The 20,836-nt window shown below is 36.9% G+C and overlaps 1 protein-coding gene across 1 annotated transcript; it reads right to left on the bottom strand.

The window, feature by feature from the left end:
* Positions 1 to 10,524: 10,524 nt before the first annotated feature.
* On the bottom strand, positions 10,525 to 11,430 carry LOC113271002 (olfactory receptor 11L1-like). Its single transcript, XM_026520668.1, has one exon. The coding sequence runs from the start codon at positions 11,428 to 11,430 to the stop codon at positions 10,525 to 10,527; it is 906 nt and encodes a 301-aa protein (XP_026376453.1).
* Positions 11,431 to 20,836: the final 9,406 nt, after the last annotated feature.

Here is a 20,836-nt window from a genome sequence, read left to right on the forward strand (position 1 = left end):
AGATAGTGCTGAATTGGTAACAGATATTCAAAAGGATACAGTAGGACTAGAGTAGCACATAAGGGAGCAAAGGCTGTAGTTGTTTGATATCACTATCAGAATCTTGCCCTTGTGTCTCAGAATCCCAAAGAGGTCACATTGCAAAGACAAAGAACTCCAACCCATGGAGATTCCCACATCCTAGGAAAGTAAGTTTCATGGCCCTTGCCATATTTGCTTTTTCCTTACTTGGCATGTTCTAGAGTACTGGTTCCTAACTAACGGAGTTCCATCTATCAGGATGTGTTTGGAAAATTGTGGGGACATTTTGGTTATCACAATGTTTGGGAGGTGCCACTGACATTTAGTGGATGGAGGCCAGTGATGCTAGCTGTTCTGAAATGCATGGGATAATGTTGTATAATAAACAATTATCCTGTATTCCACACAGTTCAAAATATTTCAGTGAGTCTTAATAATATAGGTGAGAAAAAGTGTTTATAATTATCTGAATTTTGTCTTATCTCAACAGTAGCTTTTATCCTACTGTTTTCCTGTTATTTATCTTTTCCTTTCTTATATGCAATGACATCCAATCCTTTTGCTTTTCTTAAATATGAACTTATTCATTTTAAGTTGGTGCAATCATGTATTTCATTATGTTGTCTGATGTAGTCATGCCCTTGCATTTATATATTGAAATAAATATCATTTTATTATGAATTACTTTCCTTTCATTTCTCATTCATATTTCAGTTAGGTCACTACATTGATTTTTTTGAAGTTATGTATGTAGGTAGGTTATATTATCTATGAACGTCATTTCAGGATAGTGAAGGGGGAGTCACAAAATATTTGTTATCAGGAGAGAGTATTAGGTCTCATTGGAATGAGAACTACTGATCTAGTGCAAAGAAGGCAAGATGAATATGGATAATATGTAAGGCTTGAGGTTGTTGAAATCCTGGCTCATTATTACAAAAGTAGAAGGAACAAATCATCAGTGTGAGTGAACCACTGGAGCAAAAAGTTTCTGCCTGAGAAGAATCATTACAAGTGTGTTTCAGGCTCTTTTCATCAGCTTGTCATTTCATCCTCACAACAACCCTGTAAGATAGGCACTATTATTATTCCCATTTTTTGGATGAGGTAATTGGACCTGAGAAAGATGAAGCAAGTTGCCCAAGATCTCTTAATCACTGAGTGGCAGAACCTAGAGTGGAACTCAAGTCTGTCTGATGCCAAAGACACATGCTTTCTATTATCTTACTCAGGCTAAGAGCAAGCTGGAGAAGAAAGTGCTAGACATCCCCATCCTTCTACAGAATAATGTGTGTGAAGATCCATGAGTGAGGATCATTTAGGATTTTTTGAGTGCTTCAAGCTGTGCTAAAAAATCAGAAAATAATAACACAGAAACTCCTTTCTCTCAATGAATTTCTAACCTAATTGGATACATAAAATGTACAATAAGTACAAGATTAAATTAGAGGAAGGAGAGAAAATGGTGGTAGCTGGAGAAATAGCAAGGACAGTTGTATGTGTGTGAGAGAGAAAGAGAGAGGGAGGATGTTCCATGTGTGTCTGAAGGAAATTCCAACAAAGATTTACTGATTGCCTACTTGTGCATGGTAAAAAAAACAAACAAACAAAACAGAAAGAGGTTGAAGACCTAATGAAATGATGGGGCAGGAAACCAGTCTTTGAGGAGGTGGGAGGGGAAGGGTCCAGAGCACAGGTGTAAGGGCACACCTATTTGTCAGAGGCCAGAGGCCCATGGGAGAAGGGGATTGCAACATGAAAGAAATTTGGGAGGCAGAGTAGGGAAGCACCAGCCAGCCCTGCTCCGTGAAGTCCAGGATGAGGTGATCCTTGCCTATTGAGCAAGAGTCAAGAGAGGAGGGATAAGTTGAGAGGCCAAAAAGATCAGAAAAGCTTTGGGACATGCCGTGGGCATAAATAAAGCCAAAGAATCAACAATAAATGAATAAAAGATTGTGGAGCTGTCTGCAGGGCTCTGGTGAAGTTAAGCTGCAGGGATTTATGCATTTGTTGGTTATCCACTTTGTGCACTACCCATAGTAAATATTCAACCCCAGGCAGCCACCTCTGCAACTTCCCTACTCTTGGCCTCTTAGCCAATATTATGTCTCATTTTTTCCTAAATTGTGAGCAATCTGAGCAACAAATTATGAAGACAGAGTATACACATATAGAGTTTGCTGTTATAATCAAAATTTACAACAAAATTAATCTGACACATATTTAATGATATGCATAATTGTTATTGTGCTGGGTGGCAATTAGGCATAAATTGTAAACAGTTCACATTAATGCCTGTAATTAGTATTACTTCCACACAGTTAAACTACATTCTTAGTTTCTTTCCTGAGTTTCTTAGCTCTTGTATATCCCTCATCTGTATCCATGTCAACAGTGCAGATATGGAGTTGGCATTAATCATCACCTTCATCAAGCACTTGTTATCCTTAGAAGATAAAATCTGGGGTTTTTTACCTAATAACTATTTCTGGCTGCCACTCATACTGCCCTTTCAACTGCAAGTGTCCATCAAGAGCCAGCCCTTTCTCATGCAGCCTTCTGCCAACCTCACTGGGTACTCGGTGCCACCTCCCAAGGGATTTCAGGTAGGAACAGAGGAGAAAAGCATGGCTAATAATGGCAACATAAGGGAAGAAATGGGTTCTGAATCTCACTATCTGGAACTCCAGGGGCAAGTGGGTCACAAGGTAAGGGAAAATGACTGAATTCAACACACATACATCCACCTCCCTGCCCCTGATCCTATTAAATGACTAATACAGTCATCTGCACAGCTGTCTTTACGGCGATAGATTCATACCAAAAAGAAAACCGTGTTCCAGCCTAACCCTCAGCACATCCTTCCCTTCACTCAATAAAGTTATTGCCTGAAATGCCTTTAAATTCCAGACTTGGTCCAGCCAAAAAATGGGCAGAAGACATGAAAAGACACTTCTCCAAAGAAGACATACAAATGGCTAACAGACACATGAAAAAATGTTCAACATCACTAGCCATCAGGAGAATACAGATCAAAACCACAATGAGATACCACCTTACACCAGTTAGAATGGTAAAAATTAACAAGACAGGAAACAACAAATGTTGGTGAGAATGTGGAGAAAGGGGAACCCTCTCACACTGTTGGTGGGAATGCAAGCTGGTACAGCCACTCTGGAAAATAGTACGGAGGTTCCTCAAGATGTTAAAAATAGAGCTACCCTACAACCCAGGAATTGCACTACTAGATATTTACCGCAAAGACACAGATGTAGTGAAAAGAAGGGGCACATGCACCCCAACGTTCATAGCAGCAGTGTCCACAATAGCCAAACTGTGGAAGGAGCCGAGATGCCCTTCAACTGATGAATGGATAAAGAAGATGTGGTACATACGTGCAACGGAATAGTACTCAGCCGACAGAAAGGATGAATACCCACCATTTGCATCGGATGGAACTGGAGGGGATTATGCTAGGTGAAATAAGTCAAGCAGAGAAAGACAACTATCATATGGTTTCACTCATATGTGGAACATAAAGAATAGAGCGGAGGACTATAGAAGAAGGGAGGGAAAACTGAAGGTGGGGAAATCAGAGAGGCAGACAAACCATGAGAGACTATGAACTCCTGGAAACAAACTGAGGGTTTCAGAGGGGAGGGGAGTGGAGGGATGGGATAACCAGGTGATAGGCATTAAGGAGGGCACTCGTGGTGATGAACACTGGGTGTTATACACAACTAGTGAATCATTGAACACTACATCAGAAACTAATGATGTACTATAAGGTGGTTAACTGAACATAATATAAATAAATAAATAAATAAATAAATAAATAAATAAATAAATAATAAATTCCATACTCGGGTTTCTTTTCTTTTGCCATTAAAAATAAATCTCCTTAAAAATCCCCAGGAAGCTAGCATATTGATGGGAATACTTGTCAGTAGACTAAGCTTTAGAGTCAGATAGACTGGATGCTACAACATGCTAGCAGTGAAATTTTGGCATTTTCTCTTTCTAAACTTCAATTTCCTCATCTGTAAAATGGTGATAATAATTGTGTCTGTCTTGTATGGCTGCTATAGATTTCATGTTACGATTTCATGTATATAAAACATTAGTACACTGATTGGAGCACAGTAAAATTTAATTATTAGTTGCAGTTATTTTTATCATAGTTATTGTTGCTTTTAGCTGTAGCCTTGGCTTCCTCATTACTGTGATCATCTCTCCATGTGTTTACTTCTGTAGGAAGCAGAACTGTGGGAAATGAATCTATAAAATACTAATGGTGAAATCTGGATGTTGAAGCCTCAGATGATCTTAAACAGAACAGCACAGATGGCTCAGACCCTCATCTATATTCCAATTCTGTTGGAGGTTTGTGCCAACCTGGTACATGGTAAAACCTGGCATGTAGAGGAGATCGAAGTCAGACCAGATTAAAATGATCATTAGAAACATTTGTTTAATCACCAAAAATGTATTAACTGAATGATATAGACTGGATATTTTTGGAAGGGAGAGAGAATATGTCCAACAAGTCTGACAAGAGCACTAATAGAGGGGTATCTTCGACACAGTGGTAACATCCAGGAGGGATGATGTATTCCTCTCTGCTTGGAAGGCTCGAGGAAGCTTCTCTTCACGGAAACAGGCCTTCAAACAAGTGTAGGAAAGTATTAAATGGTATAATATATATTTAAAAAATCCAATATCAGTCAAGAGGCATTTTACCATATAGCTGAATTTTCTGAACTTACTTTTTTCATACTAAAATGACATGAATGCCAAGGCCACTATTCTAGTTACTATTCCTCCATAACAAAGTACCTGAAGAATTAGTGAAATAAAACAACAATTGAATTATACTCATGAATTCTGTGGGTTAAGAATTTGGACAGGTCACAGCAGGGATAGCTCATGATGTCTGGGTCCTCAACTTGGAAAACTTTATGACTAGAGGGGACCAGACAGCTAGAGGCATTTTTGCTTGCATGTCTCCAATTGATGCTGTTTGTCACAGTCACCCTCTTTTAGTGCTCTGGTTATGCTATATTGGTCCAAGATGTCATTGCTATTCCATATTTAAAAGGAGGGGACATAGATCTTCCTTCTCAGTTGGCAGACTATTGAAGAATTTAAAGATATGAAATAGATGCTACAGATTTTATATAGATATCACTTCTGTCTCCCAGGAACTTCCAACCAGAACACCTCTACATGGCCTCTCCATGTGACTTGGTCTTTTTCACAGAATGGTGGCCTCAGGATTGTTGAATTTCGCACATTATCTAAGTGCCCCCAAAGCAAATTTACAGAAAACAAGGCAAAAGCCGCATCACTTTTTATGACCCAGCCTTGGAAGTCACTCTTTAGATTCTGGGTGCTACTATTGTGCCCACATGCGCTAGTCATGCTCCATTGGTCCAAACTAGCATAATCCCTTTGAGATTAGGGAGATGACACCAATTCTATCTTTTGATAGGAGGAATATAAAACAATTTTTGGATATGTTTCAAACCCTCCTTAGTTATCCATCTATCAAAGGTATAACCATTGAATACCCACCCATTGACTAACCAAGGGGCGAGAATTCTAAAAGCATTAGTTCATTTATTCATCAAATATGTATGAGTGCTTACTATGAGGCAGGCACAGAAGTTCTGGGACACAGACAGGAAAAATATAAGTATATAAATGATTACATTATTACTACTTTCCTAGGTGCTAAGAAAAATGATGATATATTGAAATGGAACCTAACTAGATGGAGGTGATGGTATTGGCAGGGAAGTTAATTTAGAAGGGATGGCCAGACATTGTCTCTTTGGTGTCAACTTAGAGAGTACAGAGGATAGGAAGGAGCTAACTATATCAGGTTTTCAGAGACAACATTTTAGGCAGAGGAAATAGCACACTCAACCACTCTGAAGCAGAAAAGAATTTACAGATGCAAGAAACTGAAAGAGGATCCCATATGTGGCCAGAGAACATAGACTAACAACATATGATGAAGTTGTGATCATACTCTTAGTAGTTTAACAGGTCCATTCTCCCTTAGCCTGCCTTCGTCTCCTATCAGACACCCTCATTTTTTAGTATAGTTGACAAACAGTATTAACATTAGTTTCAAGTGTGCAATATAGTGAATCAACAACTCTATAAGTTATGCTGTGCGCACCACCAGTGTAGCTACCATCTGTTACTATGCAATGCTGTTACAGTACCATTGACTATATTTTCTGTGTTCTACCTTTTGTTAGCACCCCCTTTGTTTCTCTGCACTTTACTCGTTGTCAGAAGGATTTTAGTAAGAGAAACGTGGCAATTAAGTAAAGAAAGAAAGAAATATGGTTCTGGCAAAAAGAATAAGGTGGAGTCAGTCTGGTCTTATTGCTTGGGCTGCCATTAAAAGCCAGATGTTGGACAGCAGAATTCAAAACTTCCAAAAGCTGCTCAATCAACTAATATATGAAATAGACTGTATTTTATCTGCCAGAGATGATAGTAAAGTGAGGCTCTGGTAAAACTGAGAAGCCTCAGAGGCTTGGCCTCTAGCTTCTCTTTTCAGTGGTCAGACTCCTATATAGTAATTAGATACCTCCTTAGTCAATATTTCTTTACTATATCGAAGTGGGAAAGGGCCCGATGACAACATCAGCATTATGATCATCATCATAACTACTAATAAATTAATTAACATGTATTGAATATCTCTTATGTGCAAGGGTTTTACATGCATTATCTCTTTTAATCCTTATAACAGCCTAGTGAGGTAAGATAGATACTAGTATTTCTATTTTACACATGAGGGATTTAAAGATCAGCAAGGCTAATTTACTTATTTATGGTCACAGAGCCAGGACTCACAAGCTAGTTTGTCTGAGTGGTGAGGCCACTCTTTAAGCATAATTGAATACTGTAATTTTTCAGGTAGTGAAAAATACAAAGAGGTACCTGAAAATTTTGCATAAGCAGTGCCCCTAAAGCTGAATATTTACCTAAATTTCTCACTTTTATCCAGATGCCTGTCTTCATATAGGCCAAATTGAACTGTCTCCTGTGCAAAAGTATCTACCCTTTCTCAAGGCATTGCTTTCATACACTAATTCAGGCTTTTCTCAAAGGATTTCTTATTTGCATTCTGATTTAAGAATCAAGTCCTTAAACTTACACAAACCACCATTTTGAGCTTCAGTTATCCTTGGAGAGCATGGCATATAATCAGCTTCCTTAAGTACTTTGAATTAAGTGATATACAGAGAACAGCTTGCCTTTAATAGATTTCCTTCCCTGATCTCAATGGGGCCCTGTTTCAGGTTATTAAAAAGAAGAAACCCAATTAGCTCTAATTGCCACTCTCCACGGATATGTTGCTTTCTCATTGGCAGATGGCAGCTGGTGTTGTGGAAGAATCAATGATTCTTAAATTTTCCAAGTGAAGATATTCCCTCCTCTTCACGTTTCTTTTTTCCTTCAATTTATTCTACAACTTACAAATGTCCAAGGCCTATTACTCCAGATTTAGGAACATGGGTATTAGAAAATGATGATCTTCTCAACAGAGGCCAGTCCTATTCCCAGAAATTCAGGCCACTCAATCTTCCCTTGGCCTGGTTCAGTTGAACAAATTTTTACTGGGTGCAGGCTATATGTCTGGGACAGTGTAGGTGGTCCAATGTTTAGATGAAGAGTTTTCAAGGAAAATTCATATTCCTTTTGTGCCCCTGTGTCATTCATATATATATATATATATTCCATATATATATATATTCCATATATATATATTCCATATATATATATTCCATATATATATATTCCATATATATATATATATATTCCATGTATATATATTCCATATATATATATATTCCATGTATATATATTCCATGTATATATATTCCATACATATATATATATTCCATATATATATTCCATACATATATTCCATATATATTCCATATATATATATTCCATACATATATTCCATATATATATTCCATACATATATTCCATATATATTCCATATATATATATTCCATACATATATTCTATATATATATTCCATACATATATTCCATATATGTATTCCATATATATATTCCATATATATATTCCATATATATATATAGTGGGTGTTTACATTTAAATTTCTACTTAACATATTGATAAGTTTATATTTAACAAATGTGCTTAAAATACGAATAAATAAATAATTTAGGCTGCCTTTTCATTGACTCAAGACAATGCTGGTTTCTGATCCTAGAGGAAATGCTCAAGATTCTTCAGTCCTTACCACAAATTCTACTGTCAAATTTGCCCCAAGACAAATCTCTGATCGTAAGAACTAGAAGTACCCTTAAGACATTATATAGTTCAGACTCTACTTTAGGCAGGTGAACAAATATCAGTATTATATAATAGACGAACAATTTACTAGGAGTCAAACAAAAGTATAACCATCCCCTAATTAACTGCGTGACTTTAGTCATTTAATAATCATATTTATTTTAAAATGTTTATTTGAATACTTATTCTATGTCAGGCCCTGTTCTAGGTGCTGGGAAGAATTGGAGGTGAAGGTAAGGTAGAGACAGAAATAAATAGGACATATTCTTTGTCTTTAAGGAACTCATTAAATGGAGAGAAAGACATATGCAAAGAATTACTGTATCATATAATCAATGCTAAAATAGAAATATATGCAAAGTGCTTTAGTAACATAGGGAAAAAGAAAGCCTGACTTTACAGGGGTGATGAAGGATCAGGGTATGCTTCACAGAATTTGCAACACTTGATTTTTGATATTTGACTTGGGTTTGAAGAGTGAAAATGAGAGAAGAAACCTGGAAGAGGTGAGGCAGAGGTAAAAGGAGAAGCACCATGTGCAAAGTCATGGAGTTATAAAAAGTATGAGACCTTTATTCTGTTCTTAATTGGGGATCCTTGTGGCAAAGGCTGATTAAACACAGGAGGGATGTGGACAAATTTTCATTGCAGGAAGATCACTCTGGTGACAGTGTAAGAGCCTAGGAAACCATTCTCATTTCATGTCTAACCCCTTGCCAGCCTTTATGATTGCACTGCCATAGAAGAATGAGAAGAACATTAGATACACAGCTTGTACTTTCCCCCCTTTGGTTTTCCATTATAGAGATAGAAATACATTAAGTTGTTAAGAATTGTTATGTTCAGTGGATGTTGAGCCCCCCTGTCTTGGATGATAGTAACAAATGGTAAACATCTATGTTACTCACACTTTTTTGGTATTTAGGGCACTGTGAGGGAATACAGTAGTAATGACAAGGTCTTTGCCCTTAGAGAGTGTACAACTTACCTGTAAGAGAAGAGAAGCTTCCTACATGTCTAGAGGTGCTTCCATGCTGATATATAAAAGTGGGCTGTTTAAGAATTCTGCTTTTTGTATTATTTACAATGATTTGTTAAACTTTGATGCCATTTCAATAATTTATATAATCCCTACCTCAAAAAGTACACTGCTATTCCCTTTAATTTCTCTTCCAAGAAGAAATTGATACCACTGAATTCATATGCACCTTCCTAGAATAGTCTATACATCTACAATTAAGTATAACTATTATTTCTTTCATCTATTGTTACATAAATGGTGTCATACGATACACACCACGCACCACGCTATACCTTGCTTTTTGTACTTACAATATATCATGGAAAGCTTTCCATATTAGCATATGCAGAGCTGACTCATTCCTTTATGCTATTTTTGTTTGTTTATGGATGTACTGCATTTCATTGTGTGGATGTGATTTAATTTATTGAACCAGTTAGGTTGATTTTAATCTTTTATTTTTATCAATAATCTTGAAATGAAAAACTAAAATAAATTTTAATCCCATGACATGTTTATTTCATGATTTTTATCAAGATTTTAGGTGGGAAAAAGAGACAGATTTAGATTTAGATTGCATTACATTACTTTTCTACCTCTCACTTCACATCTAACTCATGTTTTCCTAAGAAAAGTCATCTGCAGTAATGTCTTCTATGGTCCAAGATAACCATTTTAGGCAGTCCAAGATTCTGGGTTCCCCTGAATTAGTGAAAAGATCGTGGATTTGGTGCCACCAGACCTTGGGTTCAAATTCATATTCTGGTATCATTGTTTGACTGGATGGTTTTGACCAAGTGAATTAATCTCTGGGATTCAGCTGCGATATCTGTAAAATGGGGATAATAACAGTAGCCACCTCAGAGTGTTGCTGTGGAAATTTAGCACAATAATCCTTGCAAAGAACTTAGCACAGTGCCTGGTACCTACAAAATGTTCAACAAATGAAAGTGTAACATACTTCCTGTTCATTAATGTGGGGAAATTTGATGGAACAAAGGAAAACCCAACAATTTCACAGTAACTATTCTTGACACTGTAGAAAAATTTCCACTTTGTCAGGGTTTTCAGAAAGTGCCAAGAACCACTAGAAAAATCAAGCTTTCTTTCGGTGAGGTATACATTCCTCATTGTACCAATTTTCTCAGAGCTACCTTTACATCCTTGTTCCTTAGGGTGTAAATAATAGGGTTGAGGGCAGGGGTAAGCACTGTATACAGAAGGGAAAGTGACTTCAATAAGTCTTCATGCTGAGGCTCTGAAGGGAAGCCATAGACAATGCCCAGCATCCCATAATATAAACTGACCACTGTTAGATGGGAGGAACAGGTGGAGAAGGCCCTCTGCTTCCCTGTGGTAGAAGGAATCCTCAGAATGGTGGAGATGATGTAAGTGTAAGATGTTAGAGTTAACATGAAGGGGCCGGCGGCAAATAAAAAGGTACATATAAAAGAGGTAATCTCAGCTACGTGAGTATCAGTGCAAGCCAGTTTCATGATGGGCTTCAAATCACAGAAGAAGTGGTCAATCTCATTGGCAGCACAGAACGTTAACCGAAAAATGAGGACCATGAGAAGGATGGGTGCCAGAAATCCAGCTACCCAAGAGGCACCAGCTAGCTGTAAGCAACCCCAGTAGTCTATTATGCTGGAGTAATACAATGGGTTACAGATGGCTATATAGCGATCATAAGACATTACAGCCAGGAAGAAGCATTCAGTGGCCACCAGAGCAGCAAAAAAATAAAACTGGCAAGCACAGCTTGGGAAGGAAATAGGCACATGAGCTGATAACAATGTCCTCAGCATCATGGGCTCAATGGTAGTGGTGTAGCCAATCTCTAGGAAGGAGAAGTGGCCAAGAAAGAAATACATGGGGGTGTGAAGGGAGTGATCAGCTGACACCACAATTAGGATTACAATGTTCCCCATGAGAGTCATCACATAGATGACCAGAAATACCCCAAAAAGAAGAAACTGAAGGCCATGGAGATCCCCAAAACCCAAAAGGATAAATTCTGTAATTTGAGTCATATTTTCTTCTTCAGGGTTAGCCATGACTTAGATCTAAAAACAAAAACAAAAAGAATGACCATTGGTCAAATACTATTTTTAGACAAAGTATCAAACTGCTTAGAGGCATCATACATATCAATCATAATTGGCTTCTTTCTGGAAGTTCAAGATTCTTAATCTTAATTAATAAATTTGACCACAGTCCCCCCAGGAGCCATTTGGAAAATTCATCCATTACTTCAATTACCCCATTATATATAGAATGTATAGGCCCTTGAAACTGTGACTGTGACATAAATATGCACATATTTCCTGATATTTATTTTAAAAAAACAGGGAAAATGTTCTATCCTTGGAGATCTTATTCTGCTTGTTTCTAAAGCTGCTAGTGTTGTTTTCATCAGCAGTGAGTATTCTAAATCACTTATGTATAAATTGTATAAGGTCTATGATCAAATCTGTTTCTTGTTTTAGAAATTCCATACCAATTAAATCACATGAATTGAAATGCATTATGTTGAAGGATGTCTAATCCTTAAAACTTATTTGATAACAAGTTCTCTAAATGTTAGTAGAAGAGGAATAGTGGAGTGAAAGTGAACTACTGATGGTAAGATGATGGTTATAGTAAAAAGAGTCATACCTGAATTCAAATTCCAGCTCTGCTACTTAATGGCCGTGTACCTTTGAATAAGTCACATCACTTATCTCACAGTCAGTTTCCTCATCTGTAGAATAGCATATTGATTCTGTTTTACATGTTTTTCACAATCACTGGTCCATATTAGATATTCAACAATATTAAATGCCTACTATGTGCAAAACTCTTTGAAAGATGCTTAGAGTAAAATAAGGAAAAAGTCAAGAATTTTTTAGCAAGTCAGGAATACTCTCTAAGTCTCATGGACTTAAAATTTTAGTGGGAAAGAAAGACTAAAACCAAGGAAAGAGACTCATAAAATAATTTTAAGTTGTCTACAATGAATGTAAAAAACAAGGACCCAAAATAGGAAATATGTTATATGTATGTGTGTTTGGGAGAGGGTTATTTTGGTTGCTGTGGTCAATAAAAGCATGAAAAATCGAGACTTAAAAAAATGAGAAGGAGATAGTCATGTAAGAGTTGAGAGTGGGGGTAGTAGAGTATTCTAGGCAGAGGGAACAGGACTTGAGGGAATTATTTAATGTGTTAGAAAAACTGAAGTAAACTGAAAAAAAACCCCTAACATATGGTAGAGGGGGAGTTGGAGAGAGAGAAAATAAACAGAAAGGCAAAGAGACAGAGAAATGAAGAAGAGGGATGTAGGAAAAATTGGAAAGGCCCAGATCATTTAGGTCCTTGTAGGCCATGCTGTGGCACAAAAATTTTAAATACTGCAGGCGGGCCCCTGGCTGGCTCAGTTGGAAGAGCATGCAACTCTTGATCAGAGGGTTGTGAGTTTGAGCCCCACATTGGGTGTGGTGATTACTTAAAAATAAATAAATAAAAATAAACTCAAATACTATAGGAATTCATTGGAGGGTGTTAAGCAGCATTGTAATCAAATTTAGAGCTTAAAATCACTTTTGGTTCTGTTTAATAAATGAGTTAAAAGGAAAATTTAAGGAATGAGAATGAGACAGTTAAGAGACAATTTCAGTGGCATGATAGTAATCCTGGATAAAGTGGTTGCACAAAAAATGGACAGAAGACAGGTTCAAGATACATTTTGGAAGTAGAAATACTAGGACTTACTAATAAATTCAATGTGAGGAGTGCTAAAAGGTGAAATATCAAAGATAACCACCGAGTTTCTGGTTTGAGTAACTGGTTTCATTTACTTAGATGGTGATAATGTGGGGGAAAAGTTTAGGGTAAACACAAGATCAATTTGGAGATAATAAGTTTGAGATGTTTGAGAATTCTGAGTGGAGAGGACAAGCTGACAGTTGGATTTGAGAGTCAAGGGCTAGGATGGAATATAAATTCAGGAATTATCAGAATATAGATAATATTCAAATCCATGATAATGGGCAAGCTGACCTACAGAGAAATTATGGATATACAAAAATGCCTTACACTGATATTTAAGACCTTATTTTTTCTCTTAGACCTGATATAGGACAAGAGAAGTAGATGGAAAAAGAGGAGTCGATAAGGTAGAATGAAAACCAAGAGGAAATAGAATAGTAGAAGCCATGTTTCAAGAGAATCGAGTGTGACAAAAACAGTTGTGAGATTAAGAGAAGACAGGGAATAGTCTCTTGTATTTGGTTACACGACTAACAGAGTCAGTGGAGGGGTGGAGACTGAAGGAGAGCAGAGAAATTGAGTGGTAACTATAGAGAAATGAGCATTGACCCTATCTTTTGTATGCTAATGAAAATGATCCAGCATAGAGTGGATATTGATGATGAGCAAGTAAATAAGGAACAAATTTTGGGAGTGAAATCTTTTAGAAAGTGGGAGGGTATGGGATACAGTGCACAAGAGGAGGGGTTAATCTTTGGTAAAGACAGGAACACTTCATTATTTTAACAAGAAGGCTAGATAAAATGGACGGCTTCATAGTTAAGTTGGTACATTTAATTGTAGGAAGATGCAGCAGTTTGTTCCTAGTGGTTTCTGTTTTCTCAAAGAAGTAGGATGTAAAAGTGAGGGGAGAGAAGGACATATGGGAAGTTTGAGGGAGGAAAAACTGTAAAATAGTCATATCTGGAAATAAAAAGGCTATCTTACTAGAACAAATACTATGATTGTCAGGCAGTATTGACTGACAATTTGATCTTTGAGATCATAAATTTAAGAAGGTGAAACCAAACTGCTTTCTTGAATGATATTCTCTGGCAATGTTTAGCTTCCAGGGTGGAGTAGGCAAATAGTTGGTTTCAATCAGGTTTGGAATTTGGCCAAATGAAAACAATGGAAGAAAAGAAGGGCAAGAGAGTTGGGGGGTATTTGAAAATAACAGTTCTAAGGAAGAACCATATGATAAGTGTTAAGTCTCTCCCACTTCCTTCCATGGATTATTAAAGACAGAAAGGACTTTCAAAATATCATCTGACCAACACTTTAATTTTGTAACTGAAAAAGAAGATCCAGGCAGGTAAAGTGCCTTTTTTAGCATCTCAGATCTAGTCAGTAACAGAGTAGGAATGGATACCCAGGTCTCATTTTTCAGTTCTGCTCCTTCCATTATAGCACGCTTTTATACTTTTTGCTCTCTTTTAATCTCCCTTTAGTGCCCCGCCCTTAATGTGTAATACGTAAGTACCTGAAGAAAGACTTACCTTCAATTTAGTAATTTACATGTCGGGAGCTTAATATCTTTCAAAGAACTTTTAGATCCATCATCATTTTTAATCTTCCCAACTATCTTATTAGGTATTTGGGAGTAGGTCTTTAATTTGTCTCAATTGATTTTTCAGATGAAAAAACTGAGAATAATGATTACTTCACTACTACATTGTACTTGTATTTCAATTATAACTCTTTCTCCTGGAGATAAAAAGTTAATCTTATGTATGTTGGTGTAAATGTAAATTTACAAGATCCTAATTATATTATGAGCCAGGAGTTTTTGTCAGGTAACTGGATAATAGGAGCCATATGGAGATTGCCATCATTCAAGCTGAACAACAAATTAAGAAATTGAAGCAGATTTCCATGATGGAGATGTAACAAATTCTGCTTTAGAAAAAAGGGCTTTAGAGGTCAGGATTAAGGAAATTATTTCAGAGCTATGGTGGGTGCCCAGCAAAAGTAGTACCTTTTTAGGATAAGAGAGGGAAGACATTCCAGGAAGAGGGAATAATGTGAGTAAAGAACCAGTAACCTGAGGACCGTGTTGACCATTGATTTCAGAAACATTGCTTGAGCAAAATGAGTAGGAGGCTGAGGACAGAAAAGGGAGGAGCACATGTATTTTTGGAGAAAGAAAGACCAGAAAAAAGATTTTTTAAATGGGTCACAGAAGTGGGAGAAACCAAGAGGGTGATACCACGGAGTCCAAGGGAGGAAAGGCACCATCACAATTGTTAGTAAGGAAGGGTCCCTGAATATTGGCACACTTGGGCAAGGATCCTGACTGTACTGAGGTGGGGAGGTGAACAGTAAAAACCACAAATGTGGGCTATTATTTCAAAAAGACTATTGGTGAAGTAAAGGAGAGGGAGAGAGAGTCAAAACAAAACAAAACAAAAAAACACTAGAGGTCAAAGAGGATTGACAGAAGATATTTGTTTATTCTTACTTTTGTTTTTCAGCAAAGGAAAAACTTGAACAAGATTTTAGGCAAAGAATCTAAGTCCAGAGAGAAGAAAATATGAATGACATGCAAAGAGATAAGTGATGGAGCAAAGAGGCTCTCAGAAAGTTAGAGGGGATGGCATGGGGAATACACAAGTGGAGGCATCATCTTCAAGCAAGAATGAAAGATTGCCTTTCAGAAGAGGAGAGGGAGTAAAGATAGGTGTTGATAGTGATTATCAAGATAATTACCTCATCGTTTTCCTTCCACTTGAGTTTGGAAACTTAAGCCATCCCTAGATGACTATGATGAGCCCATGGTAGAGATGTTCTCTTTGCTTCCTCAGAGCCTGTCTCCTGATTTCATCTGTATATGTGGAGCCCAAAATACTTAGTGGAAACCAAAGTGGGTTGCTAAGACAGGTAGCTATGTGCTGCACCACTACTATGTTGTTTGACTAGGAGTAGACCCAGCAACAGCATGACAGATATGTTATTATATATCCTTTAGAAAGATTCAATAGGACCTTAAAAATCACAGCTTTCCAACCCTTCATCTCTGTGCAACTATACTTCTTCCAAAAGGAAGAACTAAGTGTTCATCACATAAAAGCACTTTCAGTTTTCAGGTAGCTGTAGCCAAAACATTTTTAGCTCCTTTGGGTTTAGGAAGAGCATAATGCTTGCCAATGTACCTATCTTTTAAGCACTCCTAACCTTCTGCAAGCAGGGACTGGTAAGTTACAGTTCAAATAAGAAAACCAATTATTTTTAAGCTTGGCTCCTGAGGGAGTTTTGTTTTTTAATTGAAAGATCAATGTTTGATTCTCATGACATCCTGAACTTCCATTCAGTGACTGCTGACTAAATGGTGTGAAATTCGATATTGGAGTATCTGACATTGTCACATGGGTCAGAGAGCCACAATCCATCTAAGCCAGCCTCCAGAGGCTACTGAAAGCACTAAGTGATAGCTTGGGGAGGGTAAATGTAAAAATCACTGGAACTAGTGACAGAAAATCTAGGTTCTAGACCTGGTTTTCCCACTGCATGTGCAATCTGGTGTCTCACTATCTTTACTGGATCCCAGTTTTTTCTCCTTTGAATGGGGGCAATAATCCCTGCTCTGCTGACTCCACAGGGTTGTGTGGGTCTCAGATGAGATGATTGTGTGGGAAAGGCTTTATCAACTAGAATTTACATGCTCCATGCTAATATCATATTTGAGAAGCATGAATGATGTTGCTGATCATAGAAGTTTAGTCCTTAAGTTCAAAGATATCTGGATTCCTAAAGCTGGAAGTAAAACCCTTACTTTTTTACATCATGAAATTTAATCTGAAAACATCTAAATCCCCTTGCCCCAAAGCCTTCAGTCAACTTTAAGTGATTCTGCTATGGTTTGGTTTTTAAAATCAAATTAAAAGTCCTCTTATACAAGCTGTTGGAGGTAGTTTCTTAAACTAGTTAACTTGTCATTTTTCCATCCTAGGTGAACAGACTGCATCTGGCCTCCTGAGCACATTTCTTTAGTGCTGGTTCTATCTTCTTTCTAGGCTATACAGAAAAGTGTTGGTTGGAGGTAGTAAAACCTCTTTGTATAGCACTTGGTGAGTCCTCTCTCCAGTTTCTTTGATGTCTATGTGAACATCCTATAGTGCTATGTAAACATCATATAAGACAGAGCACTTGCAGAGATGTGATCACTGCCTGTTACCCCAGACTACCATCATTGTCATCATTTGGTTTTGAAGTTCACAAACAATATTGGGTCCCTCTGTGTTCAACAGTACTCTAAATGCTGGTGATATAAAGGTGAAGGAAGGTTGGGAAGCTGAACTCATGACTTTGGAGCTCAATGACTAGTGGAAGTGACAGATGTGTAAAGAAAGTGATGGAATTGCAACATAATGAATACAATAGGACTCTGTATAACATGTAGATGTAGCACAGGGAAAGGAGCTTGGGGATCAGTTTGCAGAAGAACTAGTAGCAGTGAAGATCTATTGGAGGGCCCGCCATCTGCATTGGGATTTTTGGTTTGCATGTTTTTTTCAAAGCACTTTTTCATCTATTATTTCATTAATCTTTATAGCTCATTGGGTTTTGAAAGATGAATAGAAGTATTTTAAGCCAATAAGGGGGTGAAGAGAGTTTCAGTCAGAGAGACTAGCATGCACCCCTTAAGGAGTGATGGCAGAGGAGGCAGAGAAATAGACAGGCACAGAGGTTCCTGTACACTGCTTAAAGAGTGTGGAATTTACCCTGAAGTCAATAAGAAACCATTAAAGAGTTTTTAAATAGGGAAGTGGCATAGTCATATTTGTATTTTAGAAAACTATATACTTTGGGTGGCTATGCAAATGATAAATTAGAGGCAAAGGAAAATACTCAAGGCAGGAAGTCCAGGGAGGAGGAGAGGAATTCAGGAGAGGATGGTGGTCATCAGAAAAGGAGAGCAATGGCTTCAGACAATAGTAACAACATTGTCATTTTCACTAAGACCATATTCTCCCTTCATCATCATTCGAATTTATCAAAAGTAGTTTGTGGAAGAAAATAACTCCTTTTTTCTTTTAGAGAGAGAGAGAGAGAGCACGCATGTGCATGCATGAGCAGAGGTGGGGGAGGGGCAGAGGGAGAGAGAGAGAGAGAGCATCTTAAGCAGGCTCCATGCCCAGCCCGGAGCTCCATGTGGGGGTCAATCTCATGACCCTGAGATCATGACCTGACCCCAAATCAAGAGTTGGTCACTCAACCAACTGAGCTACCCAGATGCCCCAGATAATAATTCTTCTGAATATTTGCAAACATGCAAATGGATCATAACCCTGAAATTCGTGTGTGACTTGCTTATTTAATGTCAACTCACATTTCCCATAGAACAACAGCAGTTCCAAATACCTGGCCGTCCCAGAGAAAGCTGTTTAAAGTACAAAGTTCTTTTAAAAACTTTGCAGTGAAATATACTTGTTCTCTAATAACATTTGTTGCATGAATAAATGAGTGAAAGAATAAATGTATGGGTATAATTTACTAACACAAGCAAGGGCCTGTGCTAGTTATGGTGGGAGGTACAAAGATGTCTCAGATATAGCTCTTGGCCTTGAGGGAAATGAAAAAAATCTTTCAGCTGGACAGCTCACCGAAGTGACACCTTTTACTTAATTGCCAGTTTGCTCATCACAAAGGCCCAGCGGGAAGTTTTATTAAAAGAAAATCCAGTAAATGTTACGTAATCTTTAATACACAAAGAATACTAACCTAAAGATCACACAAGGCATAAGGTCTTTGATTTTAAGTTTGTGAATTTTTCAAAAACTCAGTTTAATGAACAACACATAATTTGTGAATAGTGAAAAATTAAAACAGTGTAACTAATCTTCCTTTCAACTTCAGGCCACCAGTCCCTCTCCCCAGGGGCAACTACTGTAAACAGTTTGTTGTTGGTGCTTCAAGAAATTTTGTATGCTTATGCATTACATACATTTACATTTTTCATATTTACTCAAAAGTTATTGCACAGTACATAATAATTCTACAGAGCTTTTAATTTATCTTAGAGATCTTTCTGTATCTGCATACACAAATCAGTCTTACTCATTGTAACATTTGCAATGTGCTCTGGCATATGGATAAGCCATTATTTATTTATTTTTGTTATAGAGCTTGTTTTTCTAAGAAGTAAAACATTGTAAGTACAGTGAAAATTCCTTTTGTCTCCAACCCCATTTCTCTTGAGCCCCAGAAGCATCCATTATCCTACAGTTGATGTGTATCCTCCATGTTTATGCTTCTATCCTTCTACTACATATGAATGTATCCATAAACAATACGTGGTAATATTTTGTATGTTTTAAATTTTGCACAAATGGCATCATAACTTTTTGCAACTTGCTTTTTCCCCCCTCCTCTCCGTTTGTTTTTTTTTTGGACCTATCCCTGTCGATACATGTAGTTCTCATTTACTTATTGTTGATTTACCTTGCTCTTTGTTATACTGAATACTGTGGGTTTGTTTTCCCTTATAGCTTACTTGCTAAAATGAAGAGTCCTGCAACTGGAATTGTTTTTCTCACATTCTTGTTTTGAGGTTGCACTGGATGGATTAATAAAAAGATAAAAGATTCTAATAAATTGAAAACCTAAAAATGTTTTGGTCTAGAAAAGGATGGACATTTCTATTAATAAACTTTGGTCATTACAAACAATGTTGCACTGAATATCCTTGAATATGTTTCTTGGATTTCTTTAAGGTACCTAAGAGTTGAATTGTTGATTCAGAGTATACTCATATTTTCATATTCACTAGGTACTACCAAATTGCTCTCTAAAATGGGTGTAAAAACACACATTCCCACAAGCAGCGTATAATAGTATCTATTTCCTCACATTCTTGCCCACATTTGGTATTAGCAGATGTTTTTATTTGGGGCAATCTGATGTCTACCCAATAGTTTCTCTGTGCTAACTTAATATGCATTTCCCTGATTATTAGCAAGGATAAAAGCATGTTTTCTCTTCTGTGCATTGTCCAATAATATTTTGTCCATTGTTAGTTAGGATTGTTTTTTAACTAAAGGTGGTCATTTATATAGTTTGTATCTGTCTGGTATATATTTTTTGCAGATGTCTTCTCCAAGTCTGTCAGTTGCCTATTAACTTTGTTTATTATAACATAGAATGGTAGAGGGTTTTTTTTGATGTGGTCAGATTCATCAATCATTTAATATTTGTGTTGCTTGTGTCTTATTCAAGAAATCCTTTTCTACCTTGATACCATATATTATTCTAAATTTCTTTGAAAATGTAAAAATTTAAAAAAAACATTTAGTTATTAAATCCATCTGGAATTTATTTGTGTATATAATGCAGTGTAGGAAACTAATTTTATTTGTTCCAGTGTAAACAAGCAATTATTCTTATGCCAATTATTGCATAATCCACCCTTTCCTCTCATGATCCACAATGCCAGTTCTGTCATATATCAAGGTTACTTATTTTTTCAGATTTGTGTCTGAGTTTCTGTTTGCCTCTCTGTACACAAATACTACACTCTTTTAATTACTCTAGTTGTCTAAGTCTTGATATCTATAGGATAAGTCTTTCTTATTTGTGCTTCTTTATAATTGTCTTGAATATTCTTGGTCTTTTAATTTTTCATATGAATTTTAGAATGAGTTTGTTAAGTTCCCT

The sequence above is a fragment of the Ursus arctos genome, chromosome X (assembly GCF_023065955.2).
Source record: "Ursus arctos isolate Adak ecotype North America chromosome X, UrsArc2.0, whole genome shotgun sequence".
In the NCBI taxonomy this organism is placed as follows: Eukaryota; Metazoa; Chordata; class Mammalia; order Carnivora; family Ursidae; genus Ursus; species Ursus arctos.